The sequence below is a fragment of the Triturus cristatus genome, chromosome 12 (genome assembly GCF_964204655.1).
Source record: "Triturus cristatus chromosome 12, aTriCri1.1, whole genome shotgun sequence".
Taxonomy (NCBI): Eukaryota; Metazoa; Chordata; class Amphibia; order Caudata; family Salamandridae; genus Triturus; species Triturus cristatus.
In genome coordinates this window covers 748,629,595-748,650,681 of record NC_140595.1, presented here as the reverse complement: position 1 = coordinate 748,650,681, position 21,087 = coordinate 748,629,595, and the positions used below count along the sequence as shown (strand labels likewise).

General features: G+C 41.5%; 1 protein-coding gene across 1 annotated transcript in view; it reads right to left on the bottom strand.

Moving 5' to 3' along the window:
- LOC146782680 (extracellular calcium-sensing receptor-like) overlaps positions 1–17,553 on the bottom strand; it is a 228,224-nt gene extending 210,671 nt beyond the window's left edge. Inside the window, exons 1-2 of the mRNA XM_085638945.1 lie at positions 17,455–17,553; positions 5,750–6,041 (exon numbers count right to left, since the gene is read on the bottom strand). Of these exons, the coding sequence (XP_085495071.1) occupies positions 5,750–5,920 (171 nt within the window). The 5' untranslated portion in view covers positions 5,921–6,041; positions 17,455–17,553. The remainder of the gene's footprint in view (positions 1–5,749; positions 6,042–17,454) is intronic.
- Positions 17,554–21,087: the final 3,534 nt, after the last annotated feature.

Sequence of the window (21,087 nt, the reverse complement as noted above, 5' to 3'; positions counted from 1 at the left end):
TCAGTATCCATACAGTCCAGCACTTGACACTGCCTTTGCACTCCTCTAGTGACCCATTCAGTACCAAGTACTAATCCATTCCCTGTGCGAAAAGCCTAGCACTTATAAATTCACCTAGGCACTCTCCTTGCTGTACTCTAATCATTCAGTCAGTACCCAAGTAGTCATGCAGTGAGCCAGGCCTTAGCACATGGACTGCTTTAAATGCCTATGCAGTATGGATGCAGTCCTCTAATCACCTACACAGTTGTGTTTCACACCTTCAATTCCCTAGTTAGTATTCATACTCTTCTAGCAAACACCCTGTTACTCACCCAGTGTGTCTCCTTATTGTACTGTAATCATTTAGTCAGTTAGCATGTAGTCTTTTAGTGAGGTAGGCTTTAGGGCAGGAACTGCTTCAAAGTAGTATGCACTGTGCATGTAGTGTTTTAACGATCGTCACACTTGTGGTTCAGGGCTATAGTTTCTTAGTCAGTTTTTATATAAAATGTGTTTGTACAGTAGTGGAATAGTATAAATTTGAAAGTTATTAACCCCTTCCCCGCTCATGACGGAACCGTTCCGTCATGAGCCACGGTTGAGCTGTGCTCATGACGGAACGGTTCCGTCATGACATGCCCGTTGGCGGCCGCTCCGCCTGCGCGGCGCTGTCTCCCCGCCTGTGCGGGGGGACAACGCAAATGGGCGGAGTCATGACGGAACCGTTCCATCATGAGCACAGCTCGACTGTGGCTCATGACGGAGCGGCTCCGTCATGAGCACAGGCCCACCGCGCTGCCCCCCTGCCCCCCCCCAGCGCTGCAGCGGAATGTCCGCAGCAGCGAAGGGGTTAATATACATTTATTTGTGATTCTTTTTTACAGATACAGAACAGGAGTGTTTCTCATCTGTTTGCACTCTTCTCGTGCAAGATTGTTTGGATGAAGGGTCCTTAGGTGTTTCATCATACTTGCTGTGCCGCACGAGTATTTTTTGTTAGGATCCCCTCGTAACAGAACTCTTTGGCAAATCTTGCGAGTGAAGAAGGTGGCATTGGTCTTTGTTTGCTCATTGGAAAAAATGTCCTCACCACTGAAGAAATACGTTGTTGGTGTGGTGCCTTCTGCAAAACATTTTCTTCAGATTCTTTTTGTAAGTTAAACTTATAAAATTTTGTTAGCTGTATGCATTTTATATATCTGTGATTTGTTTCTTGTGGTATTTTGTTGAGAATACCATGTTGTTGTTTTTTTAACAATCTTTCTTATTTTCCAGGTCTGTCGCCGACATCCATTGTCCCCACAGTAGTGTTCCGCCTTGTTGTTTTTTGTTATTGTTGTTACATTTTGTTTATTAGTTTATTGTTCATATATATGTTAATAAAAAAATAAAGTTTGAAAATAGTTTTTTGTTTATATATTTATTATTATAAAAAATAAAGATTGAAAAAAAAATTAATAAAGTTTTTGGTTGTTCTCTTAACTGCTGTGTGACTCTTTCTTGTTCTTATTACTGTTATTTGATGGAGTCCACCATGGTGCACTTATCGCTGGAATACTGGTGATATCTGCAGTTTGCACCAACTTCTGAATAGTGTGTTAGATTTATCTCAACTTTACTTCCGTTAAAGTGCTGATAATGAAATGGAGAGTAGCCGTTCCCATGCAAAAAGACACGAGGTGCACCTTTGCGATTTATTCTAAATACTAAAATCCTGTATTGTATTGCACTGAGGTATTGGCTGCACTTACAGTGTACACACAAAATCTATTAAGAAATCTCATTGTATTTATATTGATTGAGAATAGTGTGTCAGGTGCTGGATCTTGACGAGATACACTGCTCAGTTCGTATATTGTTGTGCACACGAAAAAAATCACATCACAACTTTCACACCAATTGCAATGCGAAACAAATTCCGGCGATAAGACACGTTAGCACCAGGGATTTTACACCTGCTTTCTGCTGGTGTTAAGCAGGACACCTAGCTGCACCATGAAAGGAAACACAGCCAAGAACCACACCAGAACACCCACAGGTGCCATAGAGTCAATGAGCATGATACAGGGATACCCATGAGGGCCAGAAGACTCATCTCAACAACTCCAGGACCGCCAATGCCCCCCAAACCCACATCTTAGTAAGTGGGTCCCTGTGGTCATTGTCTTAGCATGATAGGCACGAGCCCTGCAACATCACAGTGTGCTGTCACCTCAGCGTTGGCAGTGAGCCTGGATGTGTAGCTACATACGCATCCTCCTGCATGCACAACTGGCGTGTGCTGGTCTGTTGTTCACAGGTCAGTGCAGGGGTGTGCCTATCTGGCAAGGGGAACGGGGTGTCTCGGACATGTCCGTGTACAGGAAGTGCGGTAAGTGTGTCTCTGTGTTCTGGTGTGGCCTGTTACAAGAGCCGCAGCAGTCGATGTTGTGAAGTGGCATGCACCACCTCCAAACGGCACTGTGATGTTGTAGTTGGAATGTAGCAGGCCATGCGCAAATAGGCATTACAATGGCGTGCCGTACGAGTGCACGAGATACAACAGCTCACCATACAAAAGTGTGGGGGCTCGTGGGAGGGAGGAGCAGCCGTTTGGCAACATAACACACAGTGAACTCGACCATGTGCCACATGCTGGGCATCTCATCTATGATGACCACGGTCGCAGACATCCCACAACACCAACGACTGGCCTTTGTACACATCCTGTATGAATGCAGCGTGGTTTTCACTTCTATGCTCATTCAGTGGTGTGATGTTGGCGGGTTGTGTGACTTGTGCTGCTTGTTGGTGTGTTTCATTTTGGCCATTGTTAGTCTATATGTGTGTTGTACTTAATTGTGCATGTGTGCCATTCTGCCCATCTCCCCCCCTCCCCCCACTCCCTGCTTCTTCCTCTTCCTAGTGCTGTTGTGTCTATAATTGTGTTGCTGCACACATAAATACATGTAAAGAATAAATTAGAATAGTTCCTTTATTCTTTTAGGTTTCAAAACTTCTCTATTGGTTTCTTTTTAATTTTCCATATGAACCGTTTTTTTTAATATTCAACAACACATAGAAGTGCAACGTATTCTATCAACACACTTTCTAGAACATTCTACAATACGTGCAGGTTAAAAGTTCATCAATTTTTTAAAACTTTACGATATTTTTTTGTAACATTTTCTTGAACATTTAACGACACGTGCAGGTTAAAAGTTGACGATTGTTTTAAGTTCGAACAGTGCCTTCCAAATGCAAGTAGCAGGTGTGTTTGAGCTGAGCAAATTTTATCCTATGATATATACTCCACGTTGAAACTGCTTTTTCTTAACCAATCACAAAGATGCTTTTCCACAAAACTAATGTGCACCCTACTTTTAAAAAAGAATGCTTTTCATGATATCTTCAGAGATAAGTTATAGATAGGAATTAGCATTTAAAAAACCTTTCAAATTCACTGAAAAAACCATAGGTTTCATGCACGTTATAGTTAGGAATTGGCATTTAAAAATCCTTTGAAATTCACTGAAAAAACCAAAGGTTTCAGGGGCGTTATAGTTAGGAATTGGCATTTAAAAAACCTTAGAAATTCACTGAAAAAACCATAGGTTTCAGGGGCGTTATAGTTAGCTGGACATTTCCCTCGTACAAAACCCTAGAAATTCCCCTGTTATAGTTAGTTCAGCTAACTATAACTCGCACCCCCGCAATGCACTGCTGATAACGTCACATATTACATCACTCATGACATGGTCAGTGACATCACTGATGACATCACTGATGACATCTCAAATGACATCACTGATGACATCACTGATGACATCATCCATTGAGTATGTGTTTCTGAACAGTTTTATTATGTTTAATATACATAGGGAAAGGCCTGTTGAAGAATAAGTGGGTGTACAAGTGTGTGAATGGATGATTTTCTAGGTGCGTAACTGACTCTATAAGTGAGTCATTAAATGTATCTTACTGCAGACTAGTGACTAAACTGTGTGAATGTCTGTATGTGTCTGTGTGTTGGTGTATAAGTGGCTGCGTGGTTTTGTAAATAGCTATATGAGTGTCTATATGGGTTATTGATTAGTTGTCTGAGTATCTGTATGGGTGCCTGAGTGTTTGTGTGGGTAGGGTGTGTGTGACTCTGTGACTAGATGTGTGAGTGGGTGATTCACTGGGTGCATGGTTTTAAGAGTGCATCTGTGATGGACTGTATGGTTGGGTGAGTGTATGTATGGGTGTGTTAGTGATTGAATGTATATCTCAGTTGTACATGTGTCAGTAACTACATATGTGAAACGCAGTGTATATGTGTGAAAGAGTATATAACTATCTATATCTGAGTGTGTGAGATTTTGGGAGTGGCTGTATACGCCATAGTGCAAGGATATCTGTGTCATGGTCTGTTTGTTTTTTCTGCAGGAAGACACAGAATTTGTTAGTATTTTTATGAGTAAGTGAACTTGAGTGTGTTTAACTGTATAGGTGGGTAAATTGGACTGTGATTAATTATTTGCATGACTGACTAGATGTGTCAGTACCTCAATGGATGGTTGGCGGTGTGTGAGTGTCTATATAGGTGTATAAATGCACAGAGTGACTGTAAGTATGAGTGACTGTAGAGGTGAGTGAGTGGACATGTATGTAGACCTAAAAGTCAATGAGTGGGTGAGTAGTTATTGGTATTGGAGTATCTATGGTTGTCAAAATGGCCGTCTGAAATTTTAAGTCGGTGTATCAAAGGTTATATTAGGGTGTGAGAAGATGCACTAATTTATCACACGGATGACGTCATCAGTGATGTCATCAATGATGTCATTTGAGATGTCATCAGTGATGTCATCAGTGATGTCACTGACCATGTCATGAGTGATGTAATATGTGACATCATCAGCAGTGCATTGCGGGGGCGTGAGTTATAGTTAGCTGAACTAACTATAACAGGGGAATTTCTAGGGTTTTGTACGAGGGAAATGTCCAGCTAACTAAAACGCCCCTGAAACCTATGGTGTTTTCAGTGAATATATATATATATATATTTATTAATGTCTAGGGTTCATTTCAATGCTTGCAGGCAATGTTTTGGTAGAGTTATTGTATGTATTTAAGGTGTACAGTTTTTTGGGATGAATGTTTAATATTTGGTTGATGTATTCAGGTAAAAATGTGTAACATATTTTTTGTTTATTTGAAGTAAATATTTTATGTTAAAACTGTTGTCTAAAGTTTTTATTGATGATTATTCATTTGTATTGGTGATAATAATGTAGTCAATATTGTGCAAATCATTATTTTGTTTATATATTTTATGTTTTTTTAAAGTTGACAAGTTTTTTGTTTCCAATATTTTTATTTCTTTATATGTGAAAATCATGGGACCTCCAAACTCGTAATCAGGCCCTTAAATCTCCTTTGGTAGAAGACTGGCTGCAAAATCTTTATAAACTCCAACTGTAAAATCCTTAATCCGAAGCAGAAATTGCTTAGGCAAAAATTACTTGACTTGAATGGAGTGAGTTCAAATGTTAATATGTTTAATCAAAAGGTCTTTTCTTTTTAAGTAAGTAAGTTAAATTCTTGAACAACATTACAGCATTTATTGTTTGTTTGTATTTTTCTTACATTATCTGTGTTACTTCAACATTTGGAAGTGGATCTATATTTGGTTGGTGTCTGCTTGCTGACCCATGTGCCTGCTTTAGTTATGATATACAGAACTGGTTAGCATAGTAATATGTAATATTAACATACAAAAAAATTGAAATTTTGAAATACATACCTGAGGATGTCTGTAGAGACCCAGAACTCTAGCCACTGCTATGGAGTAAGTGGATATTGCATCTCCCAAGATGGCGGACACTGCTGGCCCACGACCACACTGGTAGTTTACAACTGGTGTCTCCGGCCCTGTCAGCATCTGCAGAGTGCTCTGGAGAGAGTGCTCAAGCATCAGGCATGTGTCATAGACCAAAAACCCCAGCGTGACATTTGGCAGAATGCTCTGGTCTGCATTGATTTCCGATAAGGCAAAAATGAGGGCTTGGACCCAGCCATAGGACAACACACTGAACCTGAAGAGAGAGAACAGAAATCATTGAAAGATAAGTATTGCATGATGGAACAAGATAAGGAAACATTGACTTTGTCACAAATCAGATGAGCCGGAGACTAGGTTGAATGGAAGAAATTCAAATGAGGATGGATATTTTTTAAACCAGGGTTGAAGATAACCCAGAAGAAATCCGATCGATAGTTGTACATTTTTAAAATGTTTTTAGGTAAAGTAAATACTTGTACATTCTCAGTCCGTTCTTCCTTTCAACTTGTTGGATGTCGCTCTATAGTGCTAAAAAGGAAGATAGTGGGTTCCCAAAACATGTTTGCAGCCTTTTCTCCGCTCAAGGGGACTGGATAGGAGGACTGTTTGTCCTGGGCTCAAAGCCTAAATTATTCTAAACTAACATTTTTAACCTACATCCAGTGGCTGTATCTCTGTCTGTCAAATTACATATTAGTCCAATATCGCACGCTCGATATTTTAGAGTTTAAAGCACATTTAGCAAGTATGTTTCTTTTTCGATTGGAATGCTTACGATTTTTTTGGGGGGAAGCACATGCAATTGGGGCATTTGGTCTAATAGGAACTCTGAAACATATTAAAAACAATTGATAAGTAAACTAAAGAAACTGTTCTTTCACAGGCCTCTGGAGATCTGCTGTTTTCCAAGAGACCATTTTCCTAGAAATGGAGAGACTCACAAAGCTGAATTATTAGACATGTTATTGGGAACTCCTCTGGGGTCTTTCCTAGGAACCTACAATGTCCTAATGCCTTGGTTCAATTTGAGGTACCCAAGGAATGTCAAATATGTTGTCAGGGGGTTATACATCTATTGGCCAACAGATGATCTAGCTGTCTCTCAGTGGCAGCCACATACACTCTCAGAGGTTCGAAGGAGAAATCTTTCAAAATAACATGCTGAACTTCATCCTCATCCTCAGTTATGAGACAAAGCTAGATCAGCACTTAGTGTGATGCCCTCATACCAGTTAAGTCTTCTAAGTCCAAGGACCTGCTTCAATGGTAAATATTAATCAGAACACAAGAATAGTGCCTAGGCAAAGGGGTCAACTAAATTCAAGAGCCTGACTCCACTACTGAGGTCTCAGAACCATTCATTCTCCAGGCAAAACAGTCACAGCAGGTCAAGCTTTTGACAGGCTGATCTGATTACAGAAAATTACGAGTTATCACCTAAGGCTAATTACATTGGACATTTTACTATATCTTGGGGTGAACTGTGTGTAGACATTTACTGTCATATATTCATACCCCACCACATTACTACTAATACTCTCCTCTAGGTGCTCTTCCATGACATTTATTCCCATAAACTTAATCTCATAACTCTACATCTCTAGTATAATCTTCAAACCCAGAATTGACAGACGTTTCCAGCAGATCACTCAACAAGGTTTAGTTTTCAGACTTGATGCTTGCGGATGGCAGCTCCTTGTTCCACGGAGCAGAGTTTTACAATTTCATGAAAAGGTAGGACATCCCTCCATAAATTCTGAAATTGCAAGCATAGCACCTGAAGTGCTTACCTTTCCAAGCCTAAGCATTTAACCGATAGAACTGAGGTCAATAAGGCACCTAATGTACTTTGCACTGGGAGAGATTACAGGAGCACGGGGCTTCAGTTTGACCTTTTTGCTTCTTAGGGAGGATTTATTCCTCTGCAATATGTCCTAGATTATAGGGAAGGGCATACCACACTTACGAAAGAAGAGAAGGGGATGTGGAAACAGAAGTGCATGAGTCACACTATGGCTTTTGCAGTAGCAGCAGCAGCACTGTAACAGATGCTTGATCACCAAATATCAAAGAATTGTGAATAGACTCTGGCCTGCATTTATGGTTGGGAGTGATACACTGGTGGAAGATCTTCCCTAATAGGCACAGTATGTAGAAGAAATTTCTACCAGAGAGTTGTGCTCTGATTTAGGACACTTTTCAGAATTCCTGGTTTCCATTTCCACCCAACCCTAAATTAGGCACTCAATAGCCGTTCCTGCTTTGTTTCTGTACAGTGTGCGGGCCTGTTCGGGCATATAAATTAGGCAGTTTAACCATAACTGTGGATTCAAAGCGAGTTGAGATGAATTGCACAGCATATTTCAATGCCACCAAAATACTCTGCCACATGCAAAGATAGAAAATCTGCGTCCTATCCATACATTGACACGAAGCAATAAAGGTATATATCAGCAGAAACACAAAGATATTCAGCGAGACATGGAAGCACAGACATGTATGGACCCACACATAAACAAAGACAGATGTAGGGTCATGCACAGGGTTTACTATCTAGACAGGCTTGCATGCTCAGATAAAGATAGCAGCACAGATACAAAGTGATGTGCGGAAATACTCAAAACCGAAAATGGGTGTTGATGACCACACAGATGTGGATCCTCACAAAATCGCTGACCTAAATGGCACAAGACATAGAGATATAGACAAGTATGCAGAAGATGGAGACAAACAAACTCAGTCAAAGCTTACACACACATACAGGTGCAAATATGCAAGTTGAAACAAGCACCTAATGAGGTTTATGGGAACAAAAGCAAAGAGGCATAGAAATATGCAGAAGCATAGAGATGTAGGACAGACATGGAAGCACAGATATTCAGATAAACACGAGAAGATTAATAGACAGACTGCAACACAGACATTTAAGAGACTGCCAATAGTTTTCAAAAGACAATGAAATAAAGAGCGTAAGACTGCATAGCAAACAACATTTGCAACACCATTCAGAAGTGACAAAGCCAATCAGTTTCACTTTGCCAATGCAGGTATTTGCTTTGCATGAAGACTGGCGAAGACAATACCATAGTGCAACCATCTTGGAATTCTATATTTTTGCATTGTTTAAAATAATAATACTGTTCCAAGATGGAAATTCTTTTGTGTCATGTTTAAGCCTGGGTAAAGCACTACGCTACGCTCGCGAAGTTCGCGCTACTTCGCACTACGCGAACTGCACGTAGCACAGTGCGAACACGCGTAGCGTAGTGTTGCGTAGTGCTGCGGTCATTTTTTGCTTGCTCGCGGTCCTCAACGTCAAGTTGGCGACCGCGAGCAAGCAAAATGACATCCCGGCGAGACTTTTTCCTTGTTCGCGATCAGCAACATCAAGTTGGCGATCGCGAGCATGGAAAATAAACCTCCCGGCGAGATTCCCAACGCGAGGAGGTCAGGTTTCTCATTGCGAGTGGTCGCGTATGCTCGCGACCGCTCGCGATGAGAAACTACCAGTTCGCGTTGAGAAAGTTGCCGCTCGAGTAAAAATCTACTCGAGCAGCAGAAAACTACAGCTTGCACTGTGCAAGATGCCATTTTCAGTGATTGCACAGTGCCGGTTGCTTGTCCGCACTGTGCAATCATTGAAAACGACATCTGGCACAGTGCGAACAAGGTACTACGCAGTTCGCGAAGTGCTACGCGTAGCTCGCGTAGTGCGAACTGCACTTTGCGTAGCTTCGCGAAGTGCTACTTCGCGAACTACGCCCAGGGTTAGTCATGTTCCATGCATAAGCAAAATGGTGGCCATCTTGGAACAGAATATCTGAAATAAATATTAGAGAAATAGAATTCCTAAATGACCAGCATGCTGCATCATGTTAAATGTAAACATAATGGTGCCTATTCACAAACTGTTTTTGGTAGCGCGTTTTATAGTACTACAGTAGTACTAATTTACCATAAAATGCTATTCACTACTATACCAGCAGAGGTTTTAATTTCCCCTAACTTTCATGTTGTCAGATCTCTGCCCTGTCTGCGGAGAACTGTGCACACACATTTTAGCAGTAAATGTAGAAGGGATAGGGGAGTGTATGGAAAATAGGAAATACTTAATACAAAATGGGAGGGGCTCAGCAAGGGGTAAGAAGGGGTTTAAGGTGGGACATGCACCCATCTACACCCACATTCCATTTCACAAACTGCACTTCTAAAGGACCTGAACCCACAAATGACCAAAACAATAGTGGCGGTACTCCAGCTTAAACCTGGAATACGTCCAGCACCACACATGGTGTTAAAATAGAACCCCATAGTAAATGTTGTTAAAATAAATTAATGTATTTTGACTTTTTAAAACATGTATATTAATGCAATTTAATGTTACAAAGCTAATATAGATGAAAAATTATTATTATTTTACTACAAAATATCTGAATAACCCTCATCACATACACTACTCACCGCACCACAGTATTACACAATAGACAAATATTTGAAGTGTGGAAATGGAAATTGGACAGAAGAGGAAACACTGGAGATTTTCACTCTACCTCATCACTCTGCTGGGTATGGATGTCTGCAGGTCAGGATTAAGCCTGGGTGGAGTTTGCTGAGTTCTGCTACGCAGAACTCCGCGTTGTGCATAAAAAACTCTGCTGCGCTATGCAGAGTACATAAGATAAATGCCGTTCGTGGTGATATTCAGTGCCAGGTGCTTGTACGCACTGTGCAATCATCAAGATTGGCACCATGCACAGCGCAAGCAGGCGCTGCTTCCTTTCTGTCACTTGTGTAGATTTTTACTCGAGCGGCAGCTTTCTCAACACGAACAGACAGTTTCTCAACGGCAGCGGTCGCGAGCATACGCGATCACTCACAATGAGAAATCTGACCACCGCGTTGAGAAATCTCGCCAGAGGGTTGATTTTCCACGTTCGCCAACTTGATGTTGACAATCGCGAACAGGACAAATGTCGCTGGGAAGTGTATTTTTCTCACTCGTGCTCACCAACTTGATGTTGGCGAACACGAGCGAGAGAAAAAACTCAGCTCCACGTAACGCGAAGTACAGAAAACTCCACAAACTCCTCGAGCGGAGTGGAGTTCACCACCCAGACTTAGTCAGGATGGGTAACTAATGGCAAATAGTAGGTCTTTGGTTACCTGCCATGAATGCTCGGCATAAACCTTGAACAGTGAAATGTTATATACCTTAAAAAAATCTCTGTGTTATGAACTCTCTCTGTTCTTCATATGAAGCTGACCTCCCTGAAAATTAAATATAGCAAGATATAGGAGACTACTGAACTGCTTACCAACCTCCATCCCAGATGGCAAGACAACTGATTATAGATTCCTATGAATGTGTCTTGCGACAATAATTAGCTTAAAGTCTGACTTGAATCTTGGGCAATGTAATTGTGCATTACATATACCTATACATGTTCTCTGGAATTAAACTTGATGCAGGAATTATTTCAGTTGTGCAAAAAATAATCAAATGTCCAAAAAGTTTAATAGTTATAAAACTATGCAAAAACGGTTCTTTTTTTTAATTACTTGATATCCAGACTACTTCTCTGTAACAGAATTTATTTTGAAAAAGCTCTAGGGGATGTAATTGTCCTTCCAAAACAAATCAAAGATCCATAAAGAAAGAGGTCCTATCTGCAACCTATTATAGCATGATTGCTTAGCAAGGATGTAATGAAGCACTAGAAAAATGATTTCCAATAATCCAAGATAGCCCTAGCGATTGGCAAACATTGTGAGAGTTCAAGGGTTCTTGGGAAATGTGTCCCCACACACAGGCATCATACCTTATGGTCTTTCACACACGTGGAAGTCTTTTTTCTGGCTGCATCAACACTTTCCAAATGCTGCAATCTTCTCAATTCTTTGAACAGAATTGGCAAAGGTGGCTTTCGAGTATTGCATTCCACTCCTGCTAGGTAACTACCAATGATAAGCCATCTCTCCACCTCTGCTTTCTGAGAGCTCTGCCCCAAGGGCTGTTACCTCTGCAACAGCACTCCTGTGTATTCGGGATGTCTCACGCAGAATTTACATAACAAATGTGGAGCACGAATATTGGAAGCTGGTTCTTGTGATTATTCCTTATGGCCAAACCCCTTCCAAACTACTAAATATTGCAATTGTTTTCTGCCAATTTATAAATCTAAACTTGCATTAATTTAATGATCATTTACAGCATTCCCTTGAATTGCCACAGTATTTGGAGCAATGTTGGACCTGGCCCTCTCTTTTCATCTTTTTCCCTCCATTTTTTGCTGAATTGGTTTTTGTTGGCTTTGGGACTATGTGCACTTTACCACTGCAAACCAGTACTAAAGTTGCTGTGCTCTCTCCTCTAACCATGGTTAAATTGGCTTATACCCAATTGACATATTTAAGGGACCTATAAGTCTATTATAGCTCTTCAAATGTATCCTAGGCTTGCCACTGCAGCCTGAATGAAGTTTTAAACAGCTATGTCGCCTTAGCATTTAAACACTCTTGGCAAGCCTTAAACCCCCTTTTATTACATATAAGTCCCCCCTAGGTAGCCTGGTGCTGGGTAATGTAAATATAAGGAAAAAGAACAGCTGATGAACGGAATGCTAAGCATATCAAACATTCACCCCAAGTCACAGATCTAGGTTTAATTGTATTGTTCAGCATTCTCTCAATCACTTGTTCTTTTTGCTTTTGTCACCCTAAGTGGGAAGGGCATGCCCAGACGTGGGTCCTGTGCTCACTGCACCACTAGGTTAAAACTAGTCTGGCCGATGAAGGGTGATACTCTGAAACGGGTCCCATGATGCTTGTTTCCAACTCAGGGAGGACCCGGCTTGGCAGTTCGGGCTGAACTGTTCCCATTAGGAGCAGGGTCAAGACTGATTGCATATGGCTGGGTCCGAAATAGGGTGGCATGGTGAGCAAAAATAGATGGATTAGACCGATATTTTTGTGACTGGGGGTGAATGTTTGTATTGTTCAGCATTCCGTCCATCACTTGCACTTTTGTATTTTGTCACCCTAAGTGGGAAGGGTATGACCAGACATGGGTCCCGTACTCACTGCATCATTGAATTCAAATTAGCCTGGCTAATGAGGGGTGATACCCCAAAACGGGTCACATGGTGCTTGTTTCCAGTCCAGAGAGGACCTGGCTTAACAGTTTGGGCTGGACTGTTCCAATCAGGGGCAGCGTCAGGATTGATTTGCATTTGGCTGGGTCCGAACTGGGGTGGCGTGGTGAGCAGAAATATGATGGATTAAACCCAGATCTTTGTGAGTGGGGGTGAATGTTTGCATTATTCAGCATTCTGTCCATCATTGTTCTTTTTGCTTTTGTCACCCAAATTGGGAAGGGCATACTCAGCGGTACAAAAGGGGGTGGTGATGGACGGAGCATCAGAACCAATCAAACACTCACACCCAGTCAACAGATCTGGGTTTGATCCATCACCGTTCTTTAGCCCACTCTGCCACCCCAGTTCAGACATGGCCATATGCAAATCAGTCTGACCCTGTGCCTCATGGGAACAGTCCAGCCCGAACTGCCAAGCCATGCCTTCCCTGGACCGGAAACAAGCTTCCTAGGACCGGTTTCTGGCCTTTCAGCCGTCTTCAGCCAGGCTTGCTTGAATCCAGTGGCAAAGTGAGCAAGGGACTCACGTCTGAGCATACCCTGCCAACTTATGGCAGAAACCGGTCCTAGGAAGCTTGTTTCCGGTCCAGGGAAGACATGGCTTGGCAGTTCGGGTTGGACTGTACCCATGAGGCACAGGGTCAGACTGATTTGCATATGGCCATGTCTGAACTGGGGTGGCAGAGTGGGCTAAAGAACGGTGATGGATTAAACCCAGATCAGTTGACTGGGGGTGAGTGCTTGCAATGTTCAACACTCCGTCCATCATTTCCTTTGGTTTTACGAAGGGCATACTCAGACATGGGTACTGCACCACTGGATTCACGCTACCCTGGCTGATGAGGGTTGATACCCCAAAACTGGTCTCAGGATGCTTATTTCTGGTTCAGGGATGTCTTTGCTTGGCAGTTCAGGCTGAAATGTTCCCATCAGGAGCAGGGTCAAGACTGATTTGCCAAGATATGGCTGGGTCTGAACTGGTGTGGCGTGGTGACCAAAAAAACAATGGATTAAACCCAGATCTTTTTAACTGGGGGTGAATGTTTGCATTGTTCAGCATTCTGTCCATCACTTGTTCTTTTTGCTTTTGTCGCTCTATGTGTCAAGGGTACGCCCAGACATGGATCCCATGCTCACTGCACCACTGGATTCAAACTAGCCTGGCTGATGAGGGTTGATACCCCGAGAGCAGTCCAAGGATGCTTGATTTCAGTCCGGGGATGACCTGACTTGGCTGTTCAGGCTGGACTGTTCCCATTAGGAGCAGGGTGAAGAGTGATATGGCTGGGTCCGAACTGGGGTGGCGTGGTGAGCAAAAAATGATGGTTTAAACCCAGAACTTTGTGACTGGGGGTTGAATGTTTGTATTGTTCAGCATTCCGTCCATCACTTGTTCTTTTTGGGTAATGTAGAAATTTCACACCTCAGTCAGTGAACAACACAGTTTAACACACTGTTCATTCTCACAATATATAGGAAAATATTTTTGGTTTATGATCTGCGTGGAATTTATAACTTGTTTTAGTAAGGAATTTTCTGCTAATCTCCATCCCTTAGTTAATTCACATAGGTGTTTGTGCACCAACGATGATGATGGCCAGACAACAAATGGAAAACATTCCAATAGGTGAATGTTCAATGTTATTGTATGTTAGTACTGCTAAACACAATGTTTTATTCTAATCTTCATCTTGCTGCAAGGCTTGATATCTCCAATAATGTTGAACACATTGATTTAACCTCTCAGTCTGTCTGTCCATCTGAGGGTGATAATTAGTGGACAGACTTTCAAGTCTAAATCTTTACATAATAAAGACTAAACTATAAAAGTAAATTGAGACCCTCTGTCAGTGACCCAAACCTGTGTCACACCATGTATTCGGGCAATCCTTTGTATAGAAACCTGTGCCAAATCTTTGGTAGTGGGCATTTCTAACAAAGATATAAAATGAACCATTTTAGATAAATAATCCACAACCACTCGAATTAGCATACAACTTTGACTACTGGGTCTCTCAACAATAAAATCTCTTGAAACCATATGCCAAGGTCTGGGTGGGACAGGCAATGGTCTCAGTATTTCCCCAGATTTACTATGGGAACCTTTAAAATGGGCACATGTTAAATATTTGTGTACATAAAACCCTAAATAAACTTGATCATAAAAGCTGCTTTTAAAGTCTTACCTATTCCAGGAAGTATAGCAAACGTAAATTTATTAAGCCAATTCATACCTTGCTTGCTGTTTGAAAAGATTGCAAATTCATAGCATTTGCTTGATACCATAAACCATCCATCTTTTTACTCCTTCACCCATTTCTCTTTATCAACAGACCAAGGGCTGTGTTCACAAATTGTATTTGTAGAACATTAAGTAGTACTACAGTACTAGTACTTACTATAAAATACAATTCCCCAACTAATAGTAGACATCTCCATCTCCACCTATCCTAGCTTTTCTATGGGGAAATCGTCACACAAGTAAGTTTAGTAATTAGTAGTAGATGTGGGAGGGACCAGTGGGAGGGGCTGTAAAAAGATGAACACATACTACTAAATGGTAGGGGTGTGTGTGTGTGGGAGGGACTAAAAAAGGGAAATGCACCCACCCACAAAAGAGTTAGCCTATGACTATTTAAAAACTGCACTTCTAAAGTTACTACAGCCAAAAAAAGTCCCATCAGGTGCAGCTCAGAGCTGGAGTAAGTCAAGAACAGTAAAAGACTAACCACATGTACCGCAACACTCTGCCATAGAAACTAATGAAGGTGGGGAGTTAAAATAAAATGCCTCGGGAAGTAATGTTAAATTAAATGAAAATATACCCCTAAAAATAAACATATTTATTATTTTGTATTAAGATGTTTAATTACATCTTTTGAATGTTAAAATTACAGTAATATTCATTTGTATAAAAATAGAATTACATTATAGTAATTCTTTTCTATTCTTTTAAAGCATGTTCATACATAATAACACATATAGTTTTTTCATTTAGGTATGACTTTTGTTTAATTTAAACTTCAGAAAAATAATTTTAATTTCATTTCAAATATTTACAAAATCTAATTAAAATTAAGTTAGTAGGGCTCGGGCGTTTGATTTACCTTAATATTTTACATTAGAATATCTCGACAATTTGTTTCCAGTTAAATAAACTTTAATACTTTTCCATCTTGTTCACCATAGGAACATCTACTCCATTGGGTTTGAATCTTTAACGATGCAGGTTTTACTGTTTTACTGTAGTGTGAATGCAGGAAGATACTTGGCATAAGTTTGATTCAAAATTGAGCCAATACTTCCCATAACTTGAATCATTTGACCCTGTCAAGAGCTTTGGCAGAGTCCAGGGTTGTTACTGCCAGAGGAGGATTTTAGATACTACAAGATTGTGTCAATCAATATATGAGTTAAGTCTTGTAATTAGTACAATTTGATCATTTTTATTTACCTTTTTGTATCAACTGGGTACATATTTTGTAAAACTATTGCAAGCATTACAGAATTTTAGAATCACATCTTTCGAGATCTCTATTGGTTTGCAATATGACACTTGATTAACCTGCAGGTGAGCAAGCTTTGTGTATTTGAGTATTGAAAACATATCAATAGCAGTCTCCTGTATGAATTACAGTGACTTACTCCCCCATTAATTTCTCTTGTCTTGGGAAATGCAGTCCTATAGTCAGGTATCATTTTATATTCTCTTCTCCACATGCACCAGGTGTTGCGCCAAGCCACAAGTACACTTTCCCACTCTGCCAGCCGCTCTTCCCTTTGAAGAGACTCAGCACTGGCAGATTCAGTGAATGGCACGACATGACCCTGCTGAGTCACCATCTACAGTGAGTTCATCTCCACCTGACACCTGGTGAGAAGTACAACTGAATAGGAAGGAAAGCTAACAAATCAGGAGCAAAGAGATCAAATGTGCAGGGAAGGCATGCCCTAATGTGCAGAAGACAGACCAAGAGAACACTCTAGATATAGGTTAAAGTACTGGTTACCTTTACTGACTTTGACAGATAGCTAAAGTTATCTGTATCAAGACTGCAAGAAGGCAGACGCACAGAAGTACAGAGTTGTTTGGAGAAAAATATTCAGAAGCACAGTGAGGTGCACAACGACATAAAGATGTTAAAGAACATACATTTAGGAGTTTGCAGAGGGACACAGGTATAGGCTGTCACAAAAGCATACACTTGCAGTTGAACACATCAGTAAATGTACAACTTTAAAGCATTACATTAAAGTATTACTGAATAATAGATAGGCTACAAAATCATAGCAATTTTCATAAGCAAATATGTAGTCAGACACTAACACATAGATGAATAAAGACACAAAATCACTAATAGGTTGCTATTCATTGCAGAGATATACACATGTACAGACATTCACACACTAAAGCATAGACAAATATAATCACAAAGAGATGGCAGTGAGATGCAAGTGGCACATGCATGTATATGTACAAGCCATTGACATAGAATGAGGGTCTGATTCTTACGCAGGGCATGGTGGTCTTTGTAGAGGCTCCGTGTAATTGTAAATAGGCTGTTGCCAGTTGATGTGTACGGGAATGAGGGCTCCAATGAGGACATCTCCATCCTGGATATATCTGGTCCTTTTTGGGCTTTTAAGTGAACATCCTGGTACCTGAGCCTTGGCCTGGCTGATGAGAGAGAGTATCAGCAGCAAAACCACCAAGACTGTGTTCATGGCAATGGACACCATGTTTAATTCACTTGCGGATCATGCAGTCTCCGGTGGGTTGATTCCTGTGGAAATCAAATGTCAGTCAGCAAATTACAAATATGCAAAATATGATTCTGGCATTTTATTGTTGATAGCATGTGATCTATATAGGGTGAATACCGGTTTGCTAGTTTTCTCCAATACTGCATTCACATGTATAAGTCACGTGTGCTCCTTTTTTTTACTCATAGGTTTTGTGACAGCAATGAGGCATTCAGACCTATGATTAGGTGCAAAACAAGGCAAATAACATTTACCATTACTTTAGCGTTAGGTTCAAATTAGCCCTACGGGCAAAAGACACAGGACATAATCTTGTTTATGCAAAGGCAGTTATTACCAGCTGGTGGTAATCACCCCATCAAAATAGTGAGGAAGGGGTAATAATAGGGGCAAAACAGATAAAAAATATAGTTTGTTCACATTATTTATTAATGTCAGTTTCTCCAGTCACTGGTTCACTCCTGGTAGAATAGACTTATTCTACACCCCCTGTGGCCTTGATTAAGTCTTCAGTACAGTTACTGATCTCCCAATCCAAACACAGGCAATGTATATGTAATGTGTATGCAAAGTTGGAAACATTGTTTATGACCATGCCAGGACATCTATGGTAACATTTCTCAATGTTTGGGGAGTTCATGAAACTGATAACATTTGAAAAAACACAAAGGGCAAGATTTTAATATAAAAAATGGTTTTGCAAAAGAATAACACAACCAAAATCTCCATCTGGTTTGAGATGTCTTCTGCAAATGAAAGTTTTTGAAAAAAAAGTCTTGCAAAAACCTTTTTTTTAAATACTGCCTATTGTTTTTTGACAAAGTTTATAATCAATCTTCAATCAATACATTTTTCCCAAATCTGCTGTTCCACACACCCTTTCATAGGATCATCCTTTGTGTCTTAGACTCAAAGAAAATGGAGTGCATGACTTTAGAGTGCAGAGCAGTTGATGCATGCATGGCTCACCCTTTTGTCACAACAGGATTGTCTGTAAGGAGACCTGAATAGCTGTACCTGCTCCCACGTGTACCGAGGACTGAGAAGTGGACTCCAAGGGTTATTATTATCTGATCTCCTGTGTGGCTAAATTTGCACAAAAACCTGCAAGCGGACTTTTTTGCCGGAGTAGGCAGCTGACCAGTTGCAACTGGAACTGGACTGAACCCAGCCAGTGGCCTCTGTTGGACTGAGTCCTGACTCTAAAGTACCATCCCTGAGACCCTGGAAATCCTAGAGGACTGGGAGAGACTGCACCAGAAAGTCTGAAAAATTGGCACTTCCAAGACTTCTACAGCATCAGCGGGACCTCACGGCAAAGGCGTCCAGTTATGAGAGGACTTTATAAGAAGCAGCTTCAGGATTTCCCTGTTGGAGGATTTAAGATCCATAAAAAAGAGGGGCTAATTATGAGTCTAGTGGTCTATGGACCACCAGACTCTCAGGGGTGCAGCAGTCTTCCAACTTCCCTATTGCAACTAGGTCTTGAGGCTTGGCATGCTTGCCGCGGTCCTGCAAAGCATATTACGAGTTTCCTCTCCACCATTTTCATGGCGGTTCCACCACCATGAAAACCGTGGAGGAGAGGAAACAAAGGGGGCCCTACAGGGCCTCCTGTTGCCTCTGGGCCTGGGCATGCATGGAGGGGGGGCACATGTTGTGCGCTCCTATGTGCATGCACCACAGTACCTGTACGGCATCGACTGCAGCAGGTACTGATTTTGATGTTCCCATTGCAATGCCTATTTCATAGGCACCACCGTGAAAACACCAAAGAACTGCTCGCCAGACCAGGAGAAAAGTCCTGATCTGGAAGGCGATTCAACATCGGATTTTGCATTGCCGGAGCGAGCCAAACTCATAATTAGTCCCTAAGCCAGAAGGTAGAAATCTTCATACGACAAAGTCATGAAAAGTATCTGCACAAGTAGACAACTCCGGCTGCCACAAAATTTTAATTTTTCCTGGTCTGACTTCTTCCCCCTCAAACGATGGTTTCACCTGGACCTCATCCAAATGGTTTTCCAGCTACTAGACAACTTCACCCGATACAGCCTGCAAACTTGACCCAAGGATTTTGATCATCATTTTTGAGATGAAATCAAAAGGTAAAATCTTTGACTGGGGAGCCTTTCTTTGAATACAGTCACTGGATATATTGTAGCCTGAACTTTCCCTCCGGTCCCTGGTGGTCTACGTGAGGTGGAGCTATGGGCGCAGGAGCGCCATAAATCTAACCGAGCAACCCGGCGAAGCGTGAGACTTTCTTTGAACACTGTCACTGGATACATTGTAGCCTGAACGTTCCCTGGCGGTCTGCGTGAGGTGGAGCTACAGGTGCAGGAGCGCCATAAATCTAATCGAGCAACCCGGCGAAGCATGAGCCTTTCTTTGGACACTGTCACTGGATACATTGTAGCCTGAACTTTCCCTCCGGTCCCTGGCGGTGTGCATGAGGTGGGGCTACGGGCACAGGAGCGCCATAAATCTAACCAAGCAACCCCGCTGCACGGGACGCGTGCGGGACGCAGTCCGGGGCCAACATGGGGCCAAGACGGGCCCGTCTGAGCCCGACTGAGCCTATGCGAGGCTGGGCTGGGCCTCATTTCTTGGCTGTGTGACTTAAGCACCACAATCTACTAGGCAAAGTGGTATTAAGGGGGGGTTTATGATATAAAATCTGGATTTTGCATACATATGTACGCTTACATGAAGGCCTAACTGATTACCTCAGAGCTATATTAGGACCGACTATCTCTCTGTGCCCCCAGGAAGGACTGAGATCGGTGACTAATTGCAATTGATTGTGATGGATTGTAGGATTGTAGGATACACATTAAGCTCAAGAATGGGGAAAAGAAAGGCGGTAAGCGTGCAACACCCGTTGGGGAAAAAAAACTTGCCCGATACACAACAAACAAAACAAACTCTAATAAGTTACCTCACTGTAGCAATGGGGGCATTAGAGAAACACATATCGTCAGTAGAAGAGTCAATAGTATCTGGTACATGAAGCACTATTATTGAGTCAGGTAATACAACTGCAGGACTGTTTGGGATGCCAAGAGAGCGCACAGATGATAAAACATCACAGAATGGGTGAGTCCAAAACATCACCAACGATGCAATACTTAGCGATCCTGACTCTTTTTCCCAACCACCACAGAAGTGGCAAAAAAACCCGACCCCAATAGATAAATCGAACAAAGGGACTGAGGGAGTAGTAGATAGTATGAAAACTTCAAAGAATACTGTATCAAGTATCCCCAAGTTGGCCAAACAGGGTAAAAAAACAATTAGTCTGAGGAAAGGTACCACGAAGTCTAAAGAAGACCTAAGCAAAAAGAGTGACCTTCGGGGGAACGATTTAAAAAATCTAACT